The sequence below is a fragment of the Plasmodium vinckei genome, assembly GCF_900681995.1.
Source record: "Plasmodium vinckei vinckei genome assembly, chromosome: PVVCY_06".
NCBI lineage: Eukaryota > Apicomplexa > Aconoidasida > Haemosporida > Plasmodiidae > Plasmodium > Plasmodium vinckei.
In genome coordinates, this window is record NC_051298.1 from 190,695 (window position 1) to 212,674 (window position 21,980).

A 21,980-nucleotide genomic window follows, 5' to 3' on the forward strand; every position below is an offset into this window, starting at 1 on the left:
AAAAACTACAATAATAGTAATATAGAAATAAACATTTCACGCATTTTTAAATGTAATACAAATGTGCACTCTTTTTTCGCTAAAAAAAAGGAACCATAAATATGTTATAAAAATATATATATATATATATATATATATATATATCTCCTTATATTAATATGTATTTATATTATAAAAATTGTATTTAAAATTCATAAAAATTATAACTATTTCGTATTTGAAGATATTATGAAACTATTTATATTTTTCATTAACCCAAGAAAATATAGCAAAAAACATGCGCATACAGACATGTGAAAAATAAATTTATTAATATTTGACAACATTGTCATCTTCTACTATTCAATCCATTTTTTCCTATACTAATTATGTATTAACTTTTATATAGACAGAGTCTACAACATTAAACAGTATATCTTCCATTTTAAGTGCAAAACGGGAATAACCAAAATTGTGCCTCTCCATTAATTTTTTTCTCTTTATTTCAACCAATTTATTAACGTTCAAAGGGAAAATTATAAAATTTTCCAAATGTCACTACCAATGAATAAAAATATTCGGACAGAAAATTAATTATATAAAATTAAAATACTTTTTTTAATTCATATAAATTAGGAACAATAATAAATAGCACAAAATTATGTGCCAAAATTTTCAAATTTTATATATATATAATATTTTATAAATTCCAAAGCATTCTATATGTGTGAGAAAAAAGAAAAATTATGTATATCATAAAATATTGCCTATATACGTATTTATGGAAATCCTAGCATGCATACAATTCCATAAATAAAGGAAATTAATTTATTATTTAAATGGAAAAATATTTTTCTAAATTAAATATATCCTTTCAATATATGCATATATGTGATATATTTTATATCGAAACAAAACTAATTTATAATTACTAAAACAATATATATTGCCTACTAATAATGCAGTATGAACAAATGTTTCTCCAGAATATTTTATTACTCACAATGCATATTGCTTGAGAGGCCAAAATATGTGCCACAATTTTTACGAAATAAATGGCAATTTTTGAGAACATCCAGCTCAATGAAAGAACAAAAAAATAGCTGTTTAATTGAAACTAATGAACTATACGATCTTATAAAAAGTAAAAAAAAATATTTACTGTTTGATGTTAGTTGGTATAATATAAAAAATGATAAAAACGATAATGGATGTGCTAATGATGATGATAATCTCGAAAAAATAGAATCAAGTATCAATTTTAATTCAAACATTCGTTTAAATCAAGATTTAAATATTCCTTCCTTTTCATTTCCAACGCAATCTGAATTTTTTAGTTACCTTAGAGAATTACTGATAAGACATGAAACAGTAGCAAATATTAATTCTTTAGAAAATATTCCTTTCATATTTTATGAAAAAGATGACATTTTTTACTCTCCAAGAATCTGGTTCATTTTTAAAATATTTGGTTTTAATAATGTGAAAATTTTAAATGGTGGTTTAAATAAATGGTTAAGCGAAGGGAGATATGTAATAAGCCATAGCGAGACAGAACATAATCATAATAATAGCACACCAGATAAAGAGCGAATTAAACATGTTGATCAAATGATAGAAAACCATTTAATAAAAAATAAGGAAAGCATAAAAACTAATTTAAAAAAAAATATATGTAATTATTCTGATATAGAAAATTATATAGCCCAAAAGGAAAGCAATAAATTAAAGACGACCATACTAATTGATACTCGACCTAATGCTTCTTTTAGTTCATTACTATTATTAAATGATAAAAAAACAAAAATAAATAATCATATACCGTTTTCAATAAATATACCATATCACTATTTTATAAATAGTAACCAGGAATTATATAAATATCTTACATTTAAAAATAAATTAGAGTTAAAGAACATTTGCAATGCACATGGAATATTAAATGAACAAAATATTATAATAGCAACATGCAATAGAGGCATAACTGCTTGTATTTTAATATATATTTTATACCATCTAAATATCCCTTTTTCTAATTTGATATTATACAATGGAAGTTTTTCCGAATATAAATATTATAAGTATAATATCCCGTAGAAATATATTTCCCTTTAACTCATTCCATAAACAAGACAATGTATTTGTATCTTTAATTATATTTTTTTCAAAATATTTTATTTGTTGTTGTTATTTATTTTTTTAACATAATTATTGTAGAAATAAAATATATGTATGTACACTTGTTTTTGTAATTTTGTATAAACACATAAGCATTTAAAATCATAACACTTACATTTATTTAATTAACTCCTAAGACTTTTTCTTTTATACACTTATTGTTTAAAAATATTATAGTTTTTTCGCAATTCCTATAAGTTGTTTGAAATAAATAAAAAAAGGAACGGTTAAACTTTACTAGCCAAATAAATATATATGCAATGTGCATACGCATACACTTCAATCCGTTCTTTGGTCAACCTTTTAAGACAATTTATAATTTATATTTTCATTAAATTCACATTTACAACTTATTCTTACATAATCATGAAAAATGCAGAAAAATGAAAAAAAAAGTAAAAATAATGCCAACAAAAATAATAAAGAAACTGATGACAATCCAAATGAAATATCAAGTATAAAAAAAAAGAAAAACAAAATTACAAATAAAATAGAGAAAAGCAATAAAAAATCTCAAAAGATAAATGTAGAAGACACAAATAAAACAAATATTAACGAAAGTAATAGTGCGATAAAAAGTCTCGAAATCAGTGATAATGAGCAAACAAAAACGAATATGTTGCCTACCCAAAGCAGTAAATTTGACACTCCTACCAAGAATGACAATAAAATAAATTTAAAAAAGCGAAAAAATTATAAAAAGGAAAAGTTAAAACTTAATGAGGGTGCAATAATGCATGATCAACTAACTGATGGCAAAAATGAACAAAATATAAAAGATGAAAAAAAAAAGAAAAAAAAAACGAAATTAAATGATAAAACAGAAATAAACCTGTGTGAAAAAAATAAACAAAATAATAATGATCATAATTTACAACCTGGTAATATACAAATTATAAATGAAGAAAAGGACACACTTTTTATAGATATCAAAGAAAGAGAAGAAGCAAAAGAAAATTATGTCGATAATAGTTGTGCTACTGCGAAAAAAGCTAAAACAAATAACCGAAATAGTAACAAGAATAAAAAAGTGAAAGAGGAAAATGTAAAATTAGTTACAAAAAATGCAGAAATAACTAATTTGATAAAACGGGATCAAACAAAAGATAGATCTTTTATCGATAATGATGATAATAATAAAGGTACCGGAATAGTAGAAAACGAAAAAGATTCAAAATCCCCCAAAAATATGAACTCTACAAAATTAAAAAATACTAATGAAAAAAATGACATTAATCATTCAAAAAATAGAAAAAAAAAAGAAACTCATAAAATAAATGATAAAACTGGACAAGATAATGTAAAAAGTATGGCCTTAGACAGTGTAAGCAAACAAAATAGTACTAGTAAAAATGAGGCATCCAAAGAAATAGTTGAAGATAATAATAATTTGAAAATGATAACGTCTAGTTGCTCAAATGTTTCATTAAATACTCAAACTAAGTTATCACAAAATGTTACAGAAAATAAATTTGTAGAACCAGAAAAAGGGAAATCGAAAAAAAAAGAAAAAACAAAGCAGAACGAAAACGATAAAATTAAACAAAATGAACCCAAAGAAGATACAAAAATAGAAATACAAGATAATCAAACGAATGTAGACGAAACAAAAAATAATGAAGAAATTAAAATATATCTAAAAGATCAGGAAAAAGTTAATGAAAAAGAAAAAAAAAAGGATAAAGATGTAACCGAAATTAAAAAAATAAATAAAAAAGAGGAATTAAATAAAGGTAAACCGATCAAAATCGTTTTAAGTGATACAGATGCAAAAGAAAAGATTTATAAATACATGAGACAAACAAATAGACCATATTCTGTTATTAATGTATATGATAATCTTCATGGCATGATTAGTAAAAATTCTGTTCAAAAAATAATGGATGAATTAAGTATTGAAAATAAGTTACAATGTAAAGAATATGGGAAAGCAAAAATATATTTAATAAATCAAAAAGAATTTGAAAGTTTAAATGTAGAAGAAATTAACAAATTAAAAAACAGTATTGAAGTAGTAAAAGGAGAGGTAGAGCTAGCTAAAAATTATTATAATGATTTATTAAAAAAAAAAAAAAAATTAATTGAAGATTTAGATCTTATTAAAAATGTAAATGAATATAAAAAGACTTTACTACAAATTGAAGACGAAATACACATTTATGAAGAAGCAAATAAAAATTGTAAAATATCTATCGATGAAATTGATACCATAAAAAATAATCATGGATATTTGCATTCGGTCTGGTTTAAGAGAAAAAAATTATGCATTGAAATTATTAAATGTATAGCTAGCTTAACAGAAAAAGATACACAAGGGGTCATTTATCATTTGGGTATTGACACCGATGAAGATGTCATTCCCCTCAATTTGTATTTTTAAATTGGTATATTTATAATTGTTGTAAAATATATACATTCATAATATAATCCATATATAGCATTATGTCCTTTTATTTCTTCATAATTTATAAAAATAAATTATATACTATTTTATCCTCAGTCTTATATACATATCAATCATTAAGTTTTTCATATGAATGTATATATAGAGGGAATAAGCTTGTTAAATAAAATGATACAACTTTTGTAAATTAAAAATTTGTTTAAGCTAAATTATTTGTAAAGTTTAAATGGTGAAAAAGTAATATAAAAAATGTGTATAATGAAAACAAATTTAAAACACAATAATAAAATTGAATTAAAGATTAAAAATTATTAAAAAAATTGTATATATATATACAAAAATTGTTATATCAAAAAAAGGAGAAAAGGTTATATACTAAAAATTATTATGTTTCCTTTACAATAATTTTAGGGAATACATTCATAGTCTGCAACTCTTGGAAAAGAAGTTTACAGGCATATGGCATTTTGACAACAACATTTTTGTCATATTTTTTACAAAATGTACAACATAAATCATAACCCATCATTCCACAATCCTCACAAATATAAGCATCACAAACATCACTACTTAACATAAGTCTTTCAAGTAATAAGTTACTAACACCATATGCAATTAAGCAATCTCTTTCCATTTCACCAAGTCTCAATCCTCCTTCTTTTGATCGACCTTCAGTTGGTTGGCGTGTTAATAATTGCCTAGGCCCTCGAGACCTAGCATGAATTTTATCTTGAACCATATGTTTTAATTTCTGATAATATATCGGACCCATAAAAATATATGTTTCTAATGGTTCTCCTGTTAATCCTGAATATAATAATTCTTTGCATGACCAATTAAAACCATATCTAAATAAAACCTCAGCTGCTTCTTCAAATGAAGTTCCACTAAAAATTGATCCATATTTATATTCCCCATCTAAAACAGCAGATTTAGATGCAACAAGTTCAAGAAGTTTACCTACTGTCATACGTGATGGAAATCCATGAGGGTTCATAATTAAATCAGGACATATTCCTGATTCAGTAAATGGCATATCTTCTTGATTTACCAACAATCCAACAACACCCTTTTGTCCATGTCTCGAACTAAATTTATCACCTAATTCTGGTAACCTAGATTGTCTCATAATAATTTTATATATTTTTAAGCCTTCTCCATTTTCTGTAAATATGATTTTATCAACATAGGAAGGGTAAACACTTTTGTATTTTACTTCACTTAATTTAAAATCATTTAAATCTAATTTGCTCATATCTTTTACATGATCTTTTACATTTATTGGTGAATATTTATTCACATATACTTGACCCTCTTTTAATAAATAACCTATAGATGCAACTCCATCTGCATCTAATGAATGATATTTTTTTAATTCGCTATTTATAGATTTTCTAGGATCTTCTTTTGTATTTGCTAAGTTGTCATTTGATTCTTTACCAGATTTTTTTTGCATTTGTTGTTGTTTGCTTATTGAAAGAGGAGAAGGGAGAACTATATCATTGGAGCCATTGAAATATTTTTTTAATTCTATAAAATGTTTTCTTAAAGACATGCATCTACCAAATCCTCGATCTATTGATGATTTGTTCATCACAATTGCATCTTCAATATCATATCCACAAAAACTCATAACTGATACAATTGCATTTTGCCCAGCTGGTAGTTTTTCAAAATTAATAAATTCAATAGTTTTAGATTTTACTAATGGCTTTTGTGGATATATTAACAAATATAAAAGTGTATCACATCTAATAAATTGATTATATCCAATAGAACCTATAGCTTGTTTTCCCATAGCACATTGATAAGTATTTCTAGGACTCTGGTTATGATTTGGATAGGGTATTAATCCTGCTACAACTCCTAAAATTGTTAACGGATCAATTTCTAAATGTGTTGTATTTGAATTAATATCTTTTTCATTTAAGGCTATTAATAAATTATTTTGTTCATTTACATCTATCCATTCTATCACAGAACTTTTTAATAAATCAAAAAAATTTATTTCTCCAGATTCTAATGCTTTAATATGTGAATTTAATAATTTAGATTTTCCATTTTCGACAATTATTAATGGTCTACATAATCTCCCTCCATCTGTTGATATATAAATTGCATTATGTAAAAAATTATCATATATTGACACAAATTCTCCTATTTTTCCATACCTTCTTAAGCATCTAATTCTTTTCATAAATTTAAGAGGTTTTCTATGAACCCCTAATAATATACCATTTAATACAACAAAAAAAACACCTTCTTTATACATTTCTTCACCAGTTAAACTATCACTATCTTCTACTCCTAATGTATAAAGAATTTCTATTAAGTTCTCATTATTTTCATTATCATTTGTTACATGTGTCATTAGTGCTAAATTTTTTACTAACCCACAGGATTCCCCTTCAGGTGTATCACATGGGCATAGTACCCCCCATTGAGATGGTTGCAAAGCTCTAGGGCCACTAACCTTTCGCCCTTTTTCAAATTGAGAATTTAATCTTGTCATCATACCTATACATGCAATAAATGATAAACGAGAAAGCACTTGAGATACCCCACTTTTTTCCATTTTAAATCTTTTTATATTCCAATTTCCAGTAGATATAGCTGTTTGCATTCCTCTTGTTATTATATCTTTTGGTAAATTTCTAAATACATCTGGATACGAATTATCAGAGAAATTATTATTTCCACCAATGGTACTATTATTTTTCATTTTTGAGTTATAACTACTTTGCATATATTTACTCAATGTTTGATCAATTTGTTTTTTTAAAGTAAAATAAAATCTTTTATATAAATCTTCAAAAAGTAATGATATTAATTGACCAGCTAATTCTAATCTTTTATTACCATAATAATCTTTATCATCTAATTCATTTTTATTATTTGCACTATCTAGCACTCTCCTAATCATAAGACAGATGCATCTAGCTTTGTTTCGAAAATCATATTTACTTTTTTGCTGTATATGTGATAATAAAACACGACTTAAAAAATCTAATCCCTCTTCAATTATATCTTTTTCATTTTTTACTTGTTTCTCTTTCATTGAACTAAAAAACCCTTTAGCTAATAATCTTGGTCGAATTTTTTTACCTATATATAATAGTGCATCTAAATTGGTTTTTATATTTTCTGTATATAAATCGTATAAAGAAAGTAGTATACCATTTAAGTACATCTTATGCGATCCAATCATTTGAAATATTTCTTGATCACTTTCATAACCCATAGCTCGAAGGATAATACAAACCCCTATATCTTCTGTGAATGAATTATGTTTTAAATATAATTTATTATTTTTATAAACAATAGCACATCTGCTTTTTGATTCTGCTGTAGTAGATGTAATAGTGGCACATATATTATGTTTTATATCCATTTCAACAATAATTCGATTTTTTGATAATTGTTCTTGCATTAATAATACTCTCTCAGTACCTTTTACAATAAAATATCCTCCAGGATCATATGGGCATTCACCTAATTGCATTAATTCATTTTCATTTTTATTATTTAATACACATATATCACTTCTTAACATAACTGGTAGTCTTCCAATTTCAACATTATTTTTTGTAACAATACTATTACCTTTAATATATTCTACATCTACATATATCGGAGCAGAATATGTTAAATCTCTTTGTCTACATATTTGAGGAGTTAAATTTGATTCTATCATATTTTCTTCTATAGATGGTCTTCCAACAGATATATCTAAAAATTCTAAATAAAAATGTTCATCAATATCTGATTTTATAATTTTATTTGTTGTTGCATTCATTATTGTTTTTATTTCTCTTTTTATAAAATAATTATATGACTCAATATGCTGCTTTACCAAGCCTTTCACTTTTAAATATGCTGGTAATAATTTCCATTTTTCATTTAATGTATTTATGCTTTTAGAATTTTCATATATGCTTTGATTGTGTTTAGAATTTTTTATAACAAGATCTGCTAAATCTTTTTCTTCTACCAACAAATCTGGATTATAGTTATAATTTTGATTCTTCGAAAATTCGTCAAAATTTGTGTTATCCCCAAATGCAGGACTAATTTTAATTTTTTTTTTGTTTTTTTCGCTAGATAAGCTATTGTAATTTTTATTATCCATATTAGTATAATTATCACTAGTTTCTAATAATACATCAATTTTATCATTTATTTCTTTTTCATCTTTAGTAAATTGATTTTGGATATTTATATTACCATTTTTTCCATATGGATTCATTTCCCCTCTTATATTTATGACTTGATCATAATTATTATTATTTAATTCATCTATCAATTCATTCATTGTATTTTCTCCCTTTTTATAACCATTTTGTATTGTAAAATTTTTTATACATTTACTATCATCACCTGTATTATCAAAATTTTGTCTTATCTCATCCTTAAAATATTCATCCTCTTTCTTTTCTTCTTTATGTTCATCCTTTATTTTAATTATGTTCACATTTGAGTTTTCCTCTTTTGAATTGGAAAAATTATTTTCACTATTTTTTGTTTCATTCTGTTCATCCTCATTTGGCATATTTTTCTTCCCTCTTATCCTAAATATTCCCCTCATCCTCGCTCAAAATGTTATAAATAGTATATAAACATGTAAGAGGATCAAAAAGGCATCTAACTATATATATATATTATATGCGCTTGTTTATTTCGTTTAATTTCTCCATTTAATTGTTTACATATTTTGTAAATATTATAATTTTTTTTATTATACTAGCTATTATGTAATAACATTGCCTTGCTGTTATTATCTGCTATGTTTTGTTTTTTTTACCAAAAAGCAAATATTTTAAAGGTAAACAAATAAATATAAATCAAATGAAAATATATAACATATAAAATGTATATAAAGAAAATATACAAATATGTAACGCCAAAATTAAATCAAAGAATTATTTTTTCCATTTTCTATATCTACATGTTTGAATTTATAACGTGGTATCTTCAAACGAATCTGTTTGTAAAATTTTTTCAAAAACTTTATTTTTTAAATTGTAAAAAACTCCTAATTAGGAGAATATATAACAATCTAAAATTTGATGTTTCCAAAAAATTAACAAATAAACATGCATATAAATAAATATATATAATACATATTTAATAAAATATTATTACCAAATTTTATTTTTATTTTTGCCATAATGCTAATACACATAATGCATGTGACGCATAAAATATGGTGACACCATTTTATTATTTTTTTACTATTTTTTCATTATTTTTTTTACTATTTTATTATGAAATATTTCGATTTTTTTAACCAATTTTAAGCATAATAAAAAATAGAAATAATAACAAAAATTCAAAGCAAATTTATTCTTTTAAATTGTTCTATACTAATGTTACAAAGATGGGTATCTACCGAACCAAACAAAGTAGTAGCATATATAAATAAGAGAGAATAAGCCTTTATCTATTAACATGCCATATTGCATATTATCAATTAAAAATGAAAAACCAAGTAGAACAGTATTCATTTTATTATGCTACCCCATAGTACATTTTTTATAGTATTCTTCCATTTATTTTACTTTTTATTAAAATAATTTCATTTTTTGAATTGAAAAATTGCAAATTATATAATAACTATTTTAATTTGTTTTTTATACAAATGTGTCAAAATATTGTCCAGATGAAAAAACAATTTTAAGTTATACATGCATATTCACTAACAAAAAAAAAATGTATATTTCTTATACATCATATTCACGAAACATATATTTTTACTCTATCATCAACATTTTTAGAGTAGTATATCCACATATACGCATATGATATAATAGATGTGCATACTCATCATATATATATGCCGATACATATATATATGCTAAATATTCATTAAAAAAAAATTAATTTAATACATTCCCAAAATGTGAATTATGCAACATGAAAGAACAATTGATGAAAAAAAAATTCACAAACGATAAATAAATTATTAAAGTTCAAAACCGTTTTAAATAGCATCAATGTCAATTTCTTCTTCTTCTTCATCTGCTGTATTGTTAAGTCCATCTTTTGCATCTAAAAATATTTCATCTTCATTTTTTTCACTCTTTGAATCTTCAAATGGTTTGTCATTTCCATTTAAGTTACTTTTTTCTTTATTTTTATTATTGTCATTATTGCGTAAAGATTTCACTTTATAATTTGTGGCAATGTTGTTGCTACTTGGTTCGTCTTCATCATCAGATTCTTCTTCATCCGAGTCATTTTGTTTTAACCAGTTGACAAAATGTTTTGCCATACATTTACATTTTTCATAGCATTCATTATATTCTTTTTGTTTCTCATCTACATTGTTAATGTTATTACTACTGCTTCCTTTTTTATTGTTTGATACTGATGTAACATTTGCATCATCCTCTTCGTCATATCGTTTAATTATGTCTTTGCTTTCGAGCATATCATTATTATATAAGACTTGTAAAATGTATGGATAAATAGTTATAGCTGTTGTTGCTATTTTGTTTACATAATATTCTAAAGCTAAAAATATATCCATAGTAGTTACCGAAGTATCATTAATTTTTTTTAAATATTTTATATTTTTTTCCAATAACTCTTTTGATATCTTATCATCAAATAACGCACACAAACAAATAAACATTCGACATTTTGAATCAAAACATTGAGAAACTTGTAAAACACGTAATTCCTCACAAAAATCATTATCACTTATATTTGGAAATGTTACAACTAATGTTCTTAATCTATCTATTACTTCTTTAATTTCAAAACTTTCATAATGTAATAATTCTTTTTCTAATACAAAATTATCTTCTAATTTCTTTTTTCCTTTATCTTTTTTTGATTTGCTTTTTTTATCCTTCTTATTATTGTTTGTGCTACTATTATTTGGATTACTTTTGTCTGTACATCCATCATCTGAACTATTATTATCGTGATAACCTCCCGGTTGTAATATTCCATTTTTTGAATCATCATTATTATCACCAGCTCCTTTTTCTGCTTTATCACTTTTACTTTTTCCATTTTTTTCTCCTTTTTTCTCTTTAACCTTTTTCTTTTTACTACCTACTGTACTAATTTGGGGTGGATTCTTTATCATATATGTAGCGATTTTATGAGAATTATTAAGTTGTCCTATATTTCCACAGGCATTACATTTACATATTAAAAATCCTTTTTTTACAATAATATCAGTTTCAGGTAGCAAACAATGGGGACATAAAACATACATCTCTATAAATTTATCAAGGATATTTACTAAATCATTTTCTTTATGTGCACCATTAACTATAGCTTTTTCTTCATTTTCTTCAAACTTAACCATTGTTCCTAATTCACAGCCAAAAAATTTTGTTGGATACATAGGTGGTCTTTTTAACGATCTAGCTATGTCACCCATGTTTGTTATATTTGTTCTTATTCCATTTCCTCGACCTTCGATTTTTGAGACTAGCTTAGGCATCTTATATCTATAATTTGGATCATTACGATCCCTTGGAATGTTTATGTATGACATTTTAGAAAGTATACAATAAATACAAAATTAAAAATATTTCTCTATTTTTTTCAGTATTTATCTATTTCGCTACAACACTACGTTCAAATGTTTTTTGCTTCTTCTATTTTTATATTTGTTTAGTTCCGCTCTTGATTATTCCGTAAACTACTATTGTAATTATTATGGATATCCGAATTAATTTTATTTATATAATTTTTTTTAATGTACATATATATATTTCATTAATGGTACAGCTCTTATTCTTTATCCAAATATAAAATATATATTCCTGCTTAATGTAATAAGATAAAACTAATATATACTTTTAATATAATCCTTCTTAGTATTTTCGCCCTCAATAAAAATAATAAACTTAATAAGTTTGTGTATTATATGAAATAACTATATATATAATTTTAAATGCTTCCTATATATGCATATATTTTTGGATGTTTATTTGCTCGTATAATAATGAGTATATATATAAATAAAACTTATTTTGTTGATAATAATAAGGATTTGAATTTTCTGAAATAATTAAAGAAAGTATTATTGTGTGAATGGATATATACGCGGTGATAAATATAAATACAACACTTCTGCAATAATTTAGTTTAGTTAAGATGGGGAGAAATATGTTTGCTTACAAAATATGATAAAAATATGTATATACAAATATTAATAATTTAATCTTTATATTATATTTTCAAGTTCGGTTCTTGGTCCTTACAACATTGTATTAATAATTCACGCGCATACTATATGCATATATATATAGAGAGAGAATGGGAAATAATATAATTCATTTATACAATTTCTAAGCATAATTTTATTTATTATATGTATATTTTTTTGTCCCTATACTAATATTCTATAATTAATATAACATTATTGTTTCTACTTCTATTGTTATTATTATTAGTTCTTGTATACATTTTAATTCCTATATAAAGATATAACTCTAATACATTTGATCTTCTATAAATTATGACTGTTCATATATTTTTATTAATTAAAAGAGGCATCCAAATATCCCAAAGTAAATGCATACATTTATATAGAATTGAAAACTGTATAGCAACTGTCACATATCAAAAATATTTATCACACATAAGGTAATATATTATCAATTAAATAAAAAATATTTTGTTCATGCTGCATTTCTGATTCAATATGTATATATATTTATACATAAAAAGGGAAATAACAATATTTTTACATTTACAAAACTGTTATTATGTTAATTTTTCTAAATCTCTTCAACTCCTTTTTTTTCATTTTTTATCTTTTAAACAAAATTATATATATTACAAAAATATATAAACCCACACAAATGTATATATATAAATATATACTAAATAATATAGGCAGTGGGCATGTAAATATAAAGTAAAACACAAAAAATGTTTTATTTATATATTTTTTTACAGTATATGCAAATTTAGCAACTTCTCTATAACATCGGTATTCCGAATGATTTAATATTTTTTTTTTCACATGTTTTTATACATTCTCCTAATATAATTATACATGCATTTTTTCATAATATATTTTATATGTCATCTGTATTGTTCCTATATGAAAGATTATGCCTTATCTGCATTATATTATTATTATTATTGTTTGCATACTTAATATAATTTTTACACTTAAATTTGTTTTCACTTTTGAAAATCCTCATTGACTTTCCTTTGTAATTATTCATGTATATTGTATTATTTATTTTAAACATTCCTCGATTGCATAAATTTGAAAAAATTTCCTTTTATGTTTATTAATATTTTTACATATATATATAGCCAATATATAAATATTGTGGGTATATAATATTAATTTTTTAGTATAACATCAAAACATAAGATAAATGTAATGAATATATATAAATGTATATATATCTATAACAATATTCTACAAATAATATAAAAATAATGTAAAGTAAAATATAACAATTTTTTAATTTCAAATGTTTTCCTTATTTTGAATATTATATATTTAAATGTTCAAATAAATATATTATTTTTTGGGTATATATTATAAAATGACGCTTAATATAATTACATATAAAATAAGTATATATTTTATGTCAATAATATTTTATATATATATATTGTGATTAATTTGTACTGGAATACCGGATTTTGTATATATATAATGATACACAGCTTATTTTTTTTTATTTTTTTTGGGGGTTTAATATAAAAATAGTAGGGGCATTTATTTGGCAATATATTAATATTTTTAATATTTTTTACAATAAGAATAGGTATATATATATGCATATGTATATAAATTTTATGAACCATATTTTTAATTTAATCAAGATATATATTTGCATTAAGGCTTTTTTTTTACTATGTATATATAAATGAAAATATATGCAATTATATATAAGTATGCCCTATCCTGCTTTTACCCAATAAATATATCATAGCATAAATAAAGTTTTTTCCTTTTCTTTTATCCATTTTAAATATGGGAATATAAATTAAAAAAAAACAAATAGCAAATTTTTATGCAATAAATTTAGAATGGGCTTAATATAAAAATTATTCGGTATAGCTTATTAATACTTAAATAAAATTATCCATACATTTACATAATAAGTATATACTGATGAAAAATATAACACTAAATTTTTATATAGAGAGGTTTTATTTTTTTTATTTTAAATGTTATATTCGAAAGAAAATCTTTTTAATAAGCTATCAAATGTGTTCATATGGTTTGTAAATATATTGACTTTAATAAGGTGAATATAAAATTATTTTATATAATCACCCTTAAAATAACATAAAGTTTATACTAAAAATGTCATACAAATGTATGTATATTTAATTTCTTAAAACAGTAAAAACTTTTTGCTACCTCTCATATTTTAATATTCAAAGGAAACTAATAAATAATTTGTTTTTAATTAATTACGTTTGTTTTTATTTTACACAATAATAGTAATAAGAAAATTAGCAAATATAATTATATCCATAAAACGTCGTTATAGAACAAATGTATTAACAACTTAACATAAACTAGTCAATCTTGTCTTTATCATTTATTTGCATTCATTTGAAAATGTACATAATTCTATAGAATAATGATGGGGACCTAAATTATATGTACACACATACAAATAATTAAAATCGGGGGTTATCTATATAACTTAAACAAATATACATAGCTATTTCTCAGCCTAGTTATTTTCCTTATGTGTTTAATATAATTTGCTATTATAAAAATAAAATTAAAAATATATGAGGTACAACTATTTATTGTGTATTATTTATTGTGTATATGTTTTGGGGGAAAGAACATTTTAAATGTTTGCTTTAAAAATTGATAAAGAAATAATATTATCAACTTCAAATATTCTTAATATAGATTGTATGAAATACAATTATATTTACACTTTGCTATTATAAGAAAAAAACAGATCACTTTAGCATTTTTTAAAATTACTTTTTTCACCTATATCTTCTTCCCCCTTGCCTTCAATTATTTTAATGCTTATTATATTCACATTATACTAACAACTATTATTTTTTTTTATTATAATTGTTTAAATATTTAAAAAAAATATTTATATTCCGTTTCGCTTATCCTTTATACTCTATAAATAACATATAGAAAAAAAAATATTCTTTTTTGATGTTATGCCTATATCTATAACCGAACTAGCTGTGTAGTTATGCTTTTTTTATATAACAATAAATTTTATTATAATAAAAGAAAAATATATAAAAAAAAAGAAATGATATATTTTCTTAATTATTAATATGTAATGTACGAAAAAAAAACATTAAATTTAACAAACAGTTATATATATTACAATATTTATAGAATATATTTATTATATCACTATTTGGGACTATAAATATTTATTTATAAATGTGCATATAGTTTTGTATTTTTTTTATGTACCAGCTCAGCTAAGTAACATAGTATGTATACATAACAAATACACATATATGGAATAATAATCCTTTTCCCAATCGCTATCAATATATTTACAAATAATATTTTATTTGAAAAAGGGCCATACCTGATTATTTATAAAGTATATTACTATTTTAATATATATTTCCATATTTCTATACGACTCTACAACAAAATATATCATTACATATTTTTGATAAAATATTTTTTCTTGCCATACTAAACAAAATGCCCAAAGATCAGCATGCTACCATCTTAGATCTGAATGCAGTAAAGGGATATTATAACAAAGTTTTTACAAACGAACGAGTTTTAAAATTACAAAAAGATATAAAAATCGAAGATCTCATATTTTCATATAGCTATTATTCAAACTTAGGTGCCGAAAATAGTAACTTCGACAATTGTGAAATAAGTAGTGACTATTTAAAAAGTGATACCGAAATAGATCAATCAAATGCAAATTCATTTTACAATGATAAAAAATTTAGAATAGAAAATGAAGAAGAAGAAGAAGAGCCAATTAATTATTTCGATCCAAATGTAAGTGAACAAATGTTTGATGAAAAAATAAAAAAGACATTTGAATATTTAAACAATTTCTTGAAATCATTTTATACCGAAAATTTTAGTAATGAAACAAATGATACTGAAATAATAAATTATGTAGTCGACACACTTAAAGTTGAAAAAGAAAATGATGAAAGTTACAAAATATATGATATGAATTTTAATAAAACCCAAATATCCCAAATAACATTAATTATAATTGCATATATTATAAAAAATTTATTTGATTTAAGTTTAGGAAGGAAATTAATTTTCTCAAATGAAAATATTAATAAGTTATTATTAAAAGCAATATATATGCAAAATATTTATATTCAAATATTTACATTAAAAAATTTAAAAAAATATTTAATAGAGGATGGTGAATATTATGACGCAACACATTTGAAAATGATAAAAATGTGTATCTTTAGCAAATCCCTATGTTCATTTAATCGAGCAAATGATATTATTATACGGCTAGTAAAAGAGAATAAACAAGTAAATGAAATATTTGATTATTATTTTTTAAAAAAATTAAAAAAAAATCTCGAACAATCAGATATTATACAACGTCTAAGACTTCTCGATTTAATAATCGATTGTATAAATTTGAGCAATTCCTATGTTTATGAAATTTTTAAATTGAAACCCAAACCAGAAAATGATTCAACAAATTATGAAAACAAAATAAAAGACATTGAAAATGTAATACACAATCTATGTACTAATAATAACAGCCAAGATTTTGAAGGATCCTACACCTTTGATGATGTCTCTTTTATTGATAAAGAAATATTAAAACATAATATGGAAAAAAATAATTTAAATATAAATGATGTTTGTAATCTTATTAAAATTAATATATATAAATATTTAATTATTATTTATTTAAAAAATGATTTATTATTAAAAATAAATGTATTAGAAATATTTTCAAAATTGGCACAAAATAAATACTTTTGTGAGGCTTTTGAAAATACCTATTTTCTCCATATTATTTTAAATGATTTAAATAATTTAGATGAAGATATTTTACATATTAATATTTTAAATTCATTAATTTCATATTCAAATATGAGCCCACAACTCTTAAATGTTGTAATAAATGCGCATTCAAATTGTTTAATTAAAAAAATAAATGACTACATATCTGATACAAGTTGTATAAATAATGAAAAACTAATTATAGGATTAAAATCTTTTGGTTATTTTTTTTCCATAAATGAAGCAAGTAAAATATTTTTATCTATAAACCCGAATATATATGTAACTGCAATAAATACAATAAATACACATGCACACACAAATGTTTTAAGACATGCCATAAATATTTGGATTAAAATATTACCTTATGAATGTAACAATTCAGATTTATTTAAAAAAATTGTTCATGACTTTCTTTTTAAAAAAATTATTACAGTCTTAAAAGAAATTAGTGATACAATTATCCAAATAAATATTTATGAACTTTTACAAAAAATTATTAATTATGATATAACAGAATTAATTATAAATGAACAATGGCTAATAAAAAGTTTACAAAACGGTTTTGAAAGTAATACATATGAACTTAAAATGTCTAGGTATAATTTCTTTAAATCACTTTATAAAGTTCATCAAAATATAATCATAAATAATTCATATGCTAACAATATAATTAATAACTTTTTAGAAAAAGTCCCAAGCAGATATTAAGCATAACAAAAACGACATCAACCTAAGCTAAACATTTTAAAAAGCTAATTATTATTACTATTTATATTGCTGTTATTATTTTTTTCTCGTCACTTCAAAGACATTTTCACTACATTCATTGATCATAGATTTAGTAAATAATAAATATAATAAAATGAATAAATAAAAATAGTGAAAATTTTATATATCATTAAATTAGTAAATACAAAAATAAAAATATGATGGAGGAAGAATACTAACAATTGAAGCTTTGCAAAATTTCCAAATTTATTATACCTACATGTCTATTCCTATTTTTTTTTTCTTAAGTTGCATATTTTGAATATTATATTTTGTATTAAAAACATGCAAATTATGTTGCATTAAAATATATCCTTTAAAGTGAATATTCAAAAAAAATAAAAATTCAAATAAAATTTTCATAAAAGTTTAAAATCAACACATATCTTGTACACACGCATAAATGCATTACATATTTTATGGATAAGAGAATTGAAATATGATAAATAAATTTAGAATAAAAATAATCCAAATATAAAAATAAATCTTAAATGAATTCTAAAATATATTATAAAAAATAGGTGAAAATTTATAGATAATTTTTCTTATATATACATATATTTTTTACACTTTTTTCGCACTTAATTTGTATTATAATTATCTAACATATTTTTTTATAAAAAAAAAGAGACTACTATATTTATATGTCTATTAAACTCTCCCTTTTTATCAAAAAAATAAAATATGAGAATGGGCATATCAACAAGTTATTGCGCATTACTTCTATATTCACAATTTAAAAAAACATAAATTGTCTAAACCCCAATTTGAGATAATTTTATTGTCAAACAAAAATGCCTATAGACCTTAACTATGATCAGCAAATTCAAATAAAGTGTTCCTACATTATAGAAAAATATAAAAAAAAGTTAAAGAAATTAAAAGAATATAAACGTGTAAGAATTAAAATGGAAAAATTAACATAAAAAAATATTAAAAATATTAGTACCACCACAATGAACGAAACATTTATTGTTTGTAAACGACTCTAGGATTTGAAGGCGTCATATGAAAAAAAAAATAAAGCATATTACATCGATAGATATTTGTTTAATGTAAGAAATAAATAGTTTTGTTTGTTCTCAATATATATGGTGTCTTATTCTAGTGTAAAAGTGAAATATAAAAATAGGCATACACATCTGTAAATTTTTAGGTAAATTAATACATTTTTTCAATTGCATTTTCTACTTTCTACTATTTTTCCCTTTTTTATTTCCTTAATTTTTAATACATTATATGTAGAAAGAAAAGGAACAACTGTACAATGAAATTAAAAAGAAAAGAGAAGAACTAGAACTAGAGGATTTGAAAAAAACGAAGGAGTTATACAATAGTTATTTTATAGATATTTTTTTATATGAACAAGAATATTACCAATGCATTTATAAGGTCTTCAAAAACTTGTTACTGAAAAAGGATGAGATCGATAAAAAGGAAAGACACTCAATTAAATTAAATGTATATTGAAATGAAAAATATGCATACCTATACATGTATAAGTATTTATTTGTTTGACATATCGTTACATTATATTATTGCCGTTCATGCTATTTTTGTTCATATACATCAAATATATACAATTTCTTTGACTTCCCTAAAGGAGTATGCCTATATGATGTTTTCAGATAAAAATGTTAACACGCCAAAGATAAAAAGTGAAAAAGATGAAATAAAAGAAAATTTAAATATAGAAGATATTTACCAAAGTAAAGTTCTTGATAAAATTGATAAAACTATATATACTAATAATAGCCCAAATAATGATTTACGAAAAATAGAAAAAGAAATATTCGCAATGGGCGATTTAAGTATTCCTTATATAGATTGTGAAGATAAATCAAATGAAAATTCTATATATTTAAGCTCAAACAATTCTCAAATTATAAAATTAAATAAAACATATTCTGATCTAAATATCAGTGATGTTCATTATAATAAAAATGATGAAAATTGTAAAGTAAAAAAAAGTGAAGATATACATAGTAATAGGTATAACAATAACAATCATAATAATCCTGAAACTGAAAATAATAATTCTTTTTATGAACAAATCCAAACAAATATTGGAACACTTGATGAAAATAAAGAAAAAGACCTATACCCCTTAAATACAAAAATCGATGACGAAAACCCTAATTTATGTGATAACCAAAAAATATGTAGTCAAAATGAATCTTCAGATGATAAACAAGTTAAAGACATGAAGGCAGAAGAAATTATAAATGAAAAAAAAATTCTAGAAGACGGAAATTCATTAAGTCATTACATTTTAAGCAACTTTATTGAAGAAGGTAACTCACCAAATAGTGAATATACAGATAAGAAAAACGATATATTTCATGTGAATAATTTAAATTCGAAAACAGATAAAGCCATAGATGAAATCTATGCTTGTGTAAAAACGAAAAAAGGAAATAAAGAATTAGATGAAGTAATAGAGAACAATATTAATTTTAATATATCTAGCTATTTTAGTGGAAGTTATGATGAAATAAATAATAATGAAACGGAAAGTAAAGATCATATTTCGAATAGTGATAGTTTTTGTGAAGATTTTAAAAACTTTGAACAGGATATTCTTGAAGAACATTTTATAAATGAAAATGAAAAAAATGAAACAACAAAATATCATGGAACTATGGAATTTAATAAAATGTTTGAGGATGAAAATATTCAAGAAAATATACAAAATGAACAAAATAATGTAGTGTCAAATAAAAATCAAGAGAATTACGAAATTAACCAAATGGAATATTCCACTAATAAATTAACATATTCACATGATCACAACAAATATGGATCATCGAATAATAATAATAAGAAAAATATAAAAAATGATGATCATGCTGAGGAATATGAATATATGAAAAGATTTAATGAACAAAATTATATGAATAATCCTAAGATACTTCAAATGTCTGATAAATATAATAATGAATATCCTATACCCATAGAGCGATTGAATACCTTTAAAAATCATGCTGAAGAAATTAGCTTTTTAGAGAATTATGAAGAGAATATGAATATTATTAATAACGTTAATATTATAAGACCAGCCAAATTTATAGGCACAAATAAAAATGCATCAGAATCAGAAAAAATCGAAAACTTTGTAAATTATGTAGGTGAAAACATAAAAAAAAGAGGAATATTAGATTAATTATATAAAATATGTTTGCACCCAATATATTCAACCATAAATAACAAATATACACATAAATATGTGCCTTACTTTATTAATATATGCACTAACACGAATATAACTATTTATGAACCCCCTAAATTATATAGAACATAAAAAAGGTTACTAAAAAATAGCCATACCAAAGATAATCCATTTTGTAATCATATAGTTACAATTATTTTTTGCATCTTACATCATGCTCCTTAAACATCAATGTGCATTATTTTTATCCAAACAAATATAAAAATGCTCCAATTGAAAATGAGCTTTTTGCATATAAGACATTAGCATTTTATATGCTACTGTTAAAAAAAAAAAATTAATAAAAACAAGTTTTAAAACAATACAATTCAATAATAATATTTTAAAAGCATCGCAAATTATAACTTTTATTAAAAATTATTACGAACATTTTTCAATAAAAAAAGAAAAAAATGATAAAATACTATTGGTTTGAATGCTATTATAATAGATAACATCTTCAAAAATGCATATAAATG

At 22.6% G+C, this 21,980-nt stretch overlaps 6 protein-coding genes across 6 annotated transcripts; 4 read left to right on the forward strand and 2 right to left on the reverse strand.

The window, feature by feature from the left end:
• Positions 1-1,062: 1,062 nt before the first annotated feature.
• Positions 1,063-2,076, forward strand: PVVCY_0600540 (rhodanese like protein, putative; the record flags this gene model as incomplete). The annotated part of the gene is made up of 1 exon (XM_008627197.1): positions 1,063-2,076. The coding sequence occupies one exon, from the start codon at positions 1,063-1,065 to the stop codon at positions 2,074-2,076; it is 1,014 nt and encodes a 337-aa protein (XP_008625419.1).
• A 454-nt stretch (positions 2,077-2,530) lies between these two features.
• Positions 2,531-4,537, forward strand: PVVCY_0600550 (Tat binding protein 1(TBP-1)-interacting protein, putative; the record flags this gene model as incomplete). The annotated part of the gene is made up of 1 exon (XM_008627198.1): positions 2,531-4,537. The coding sequence occupies one exon, from the start codon at positions 2,531-2,533 to the stop codon at positions 4,535-4,537; it is 2,007 nt and encodes a 668-aa protein (XP_008625420.1).
• Positions 4,538-4,946: 409 nt separating this feature from the next.
• Positions 4,947-9,146, reverse strand: PVVCY_0600560 (DNA-directed RNA polymerase III subunit RPC2, putative; the record flags this gene model as incomplete). Its single annotated transcript, XM_008627199.2, has 1 exon — positions 4,947-9,146. The coding sequence occupies one exon, from the start codon at positions 9,144-9,146 to the stop codon at positions 4,947-4,949; it is 4,200 nt and encodes a 1,399-aa protein (XP_008625421.2).
• A 1,395-nt stretch (positions 9,147-10,541) lies between these two features.
• On the reverse strand, positions 10,542-12,074 carry PVVCY_0600570 (eukaryotic translation initiation factor 5, putative; the record flags this gene model as incomplete). The annotated part of the gene is made up of 1 exon (XM_008627200.1): positions 10,542-12,074. One exon carries the CDS (start codon positions 12,072-12,074, stop codon positions 10,542-10,544), a length of 1,533 nt encoding a protein of 510 aa, XP_008625422.1.
• A 4,140-nt stretch (positions 12,075-16,214) lies between these two features.
• Positions 16,215-18,233, forward strand: PVVCY_0600580 (conserved Plasmodium protein, unknown function; the record flags this gene model as incomplete). The annotated part of the gene is made up of 1 exon (XM_008627201.1): positions 16,215-18,233. The coding sequence occupies one exon, from the start codon at positions 16,215-16,217 to the stop codon at positions 18,231-18,233; it is 2,019 nt and encodes a 672-aa protein (XP_008625423.1).
• An 854-nt stretch (positions 18,234-19,087) lies between these two features.
• PVVCY_0600590 (conserved Plasmodium protein, unknown function) lies at positions 19,088-21,456 on the forward strand (the record flags this gene model as incomplete). Its single annotated transcript, XM_008627202.1, has 4 exons — positions 19,088-19,189; positions 19,286-19,348; positions 19,539-19,754; positions 19,897-21,456. The coding sequence occupies 4 exons, from the start codon at positions 19,088-19,090 to the stop codon at positions 21,454-21,456; spliced, it is 1,941 nt and encodes a 646-aa protein (XP_008625424.1).
• Positions 21,457-21,980: the final 524 nt, after the last annotated feature.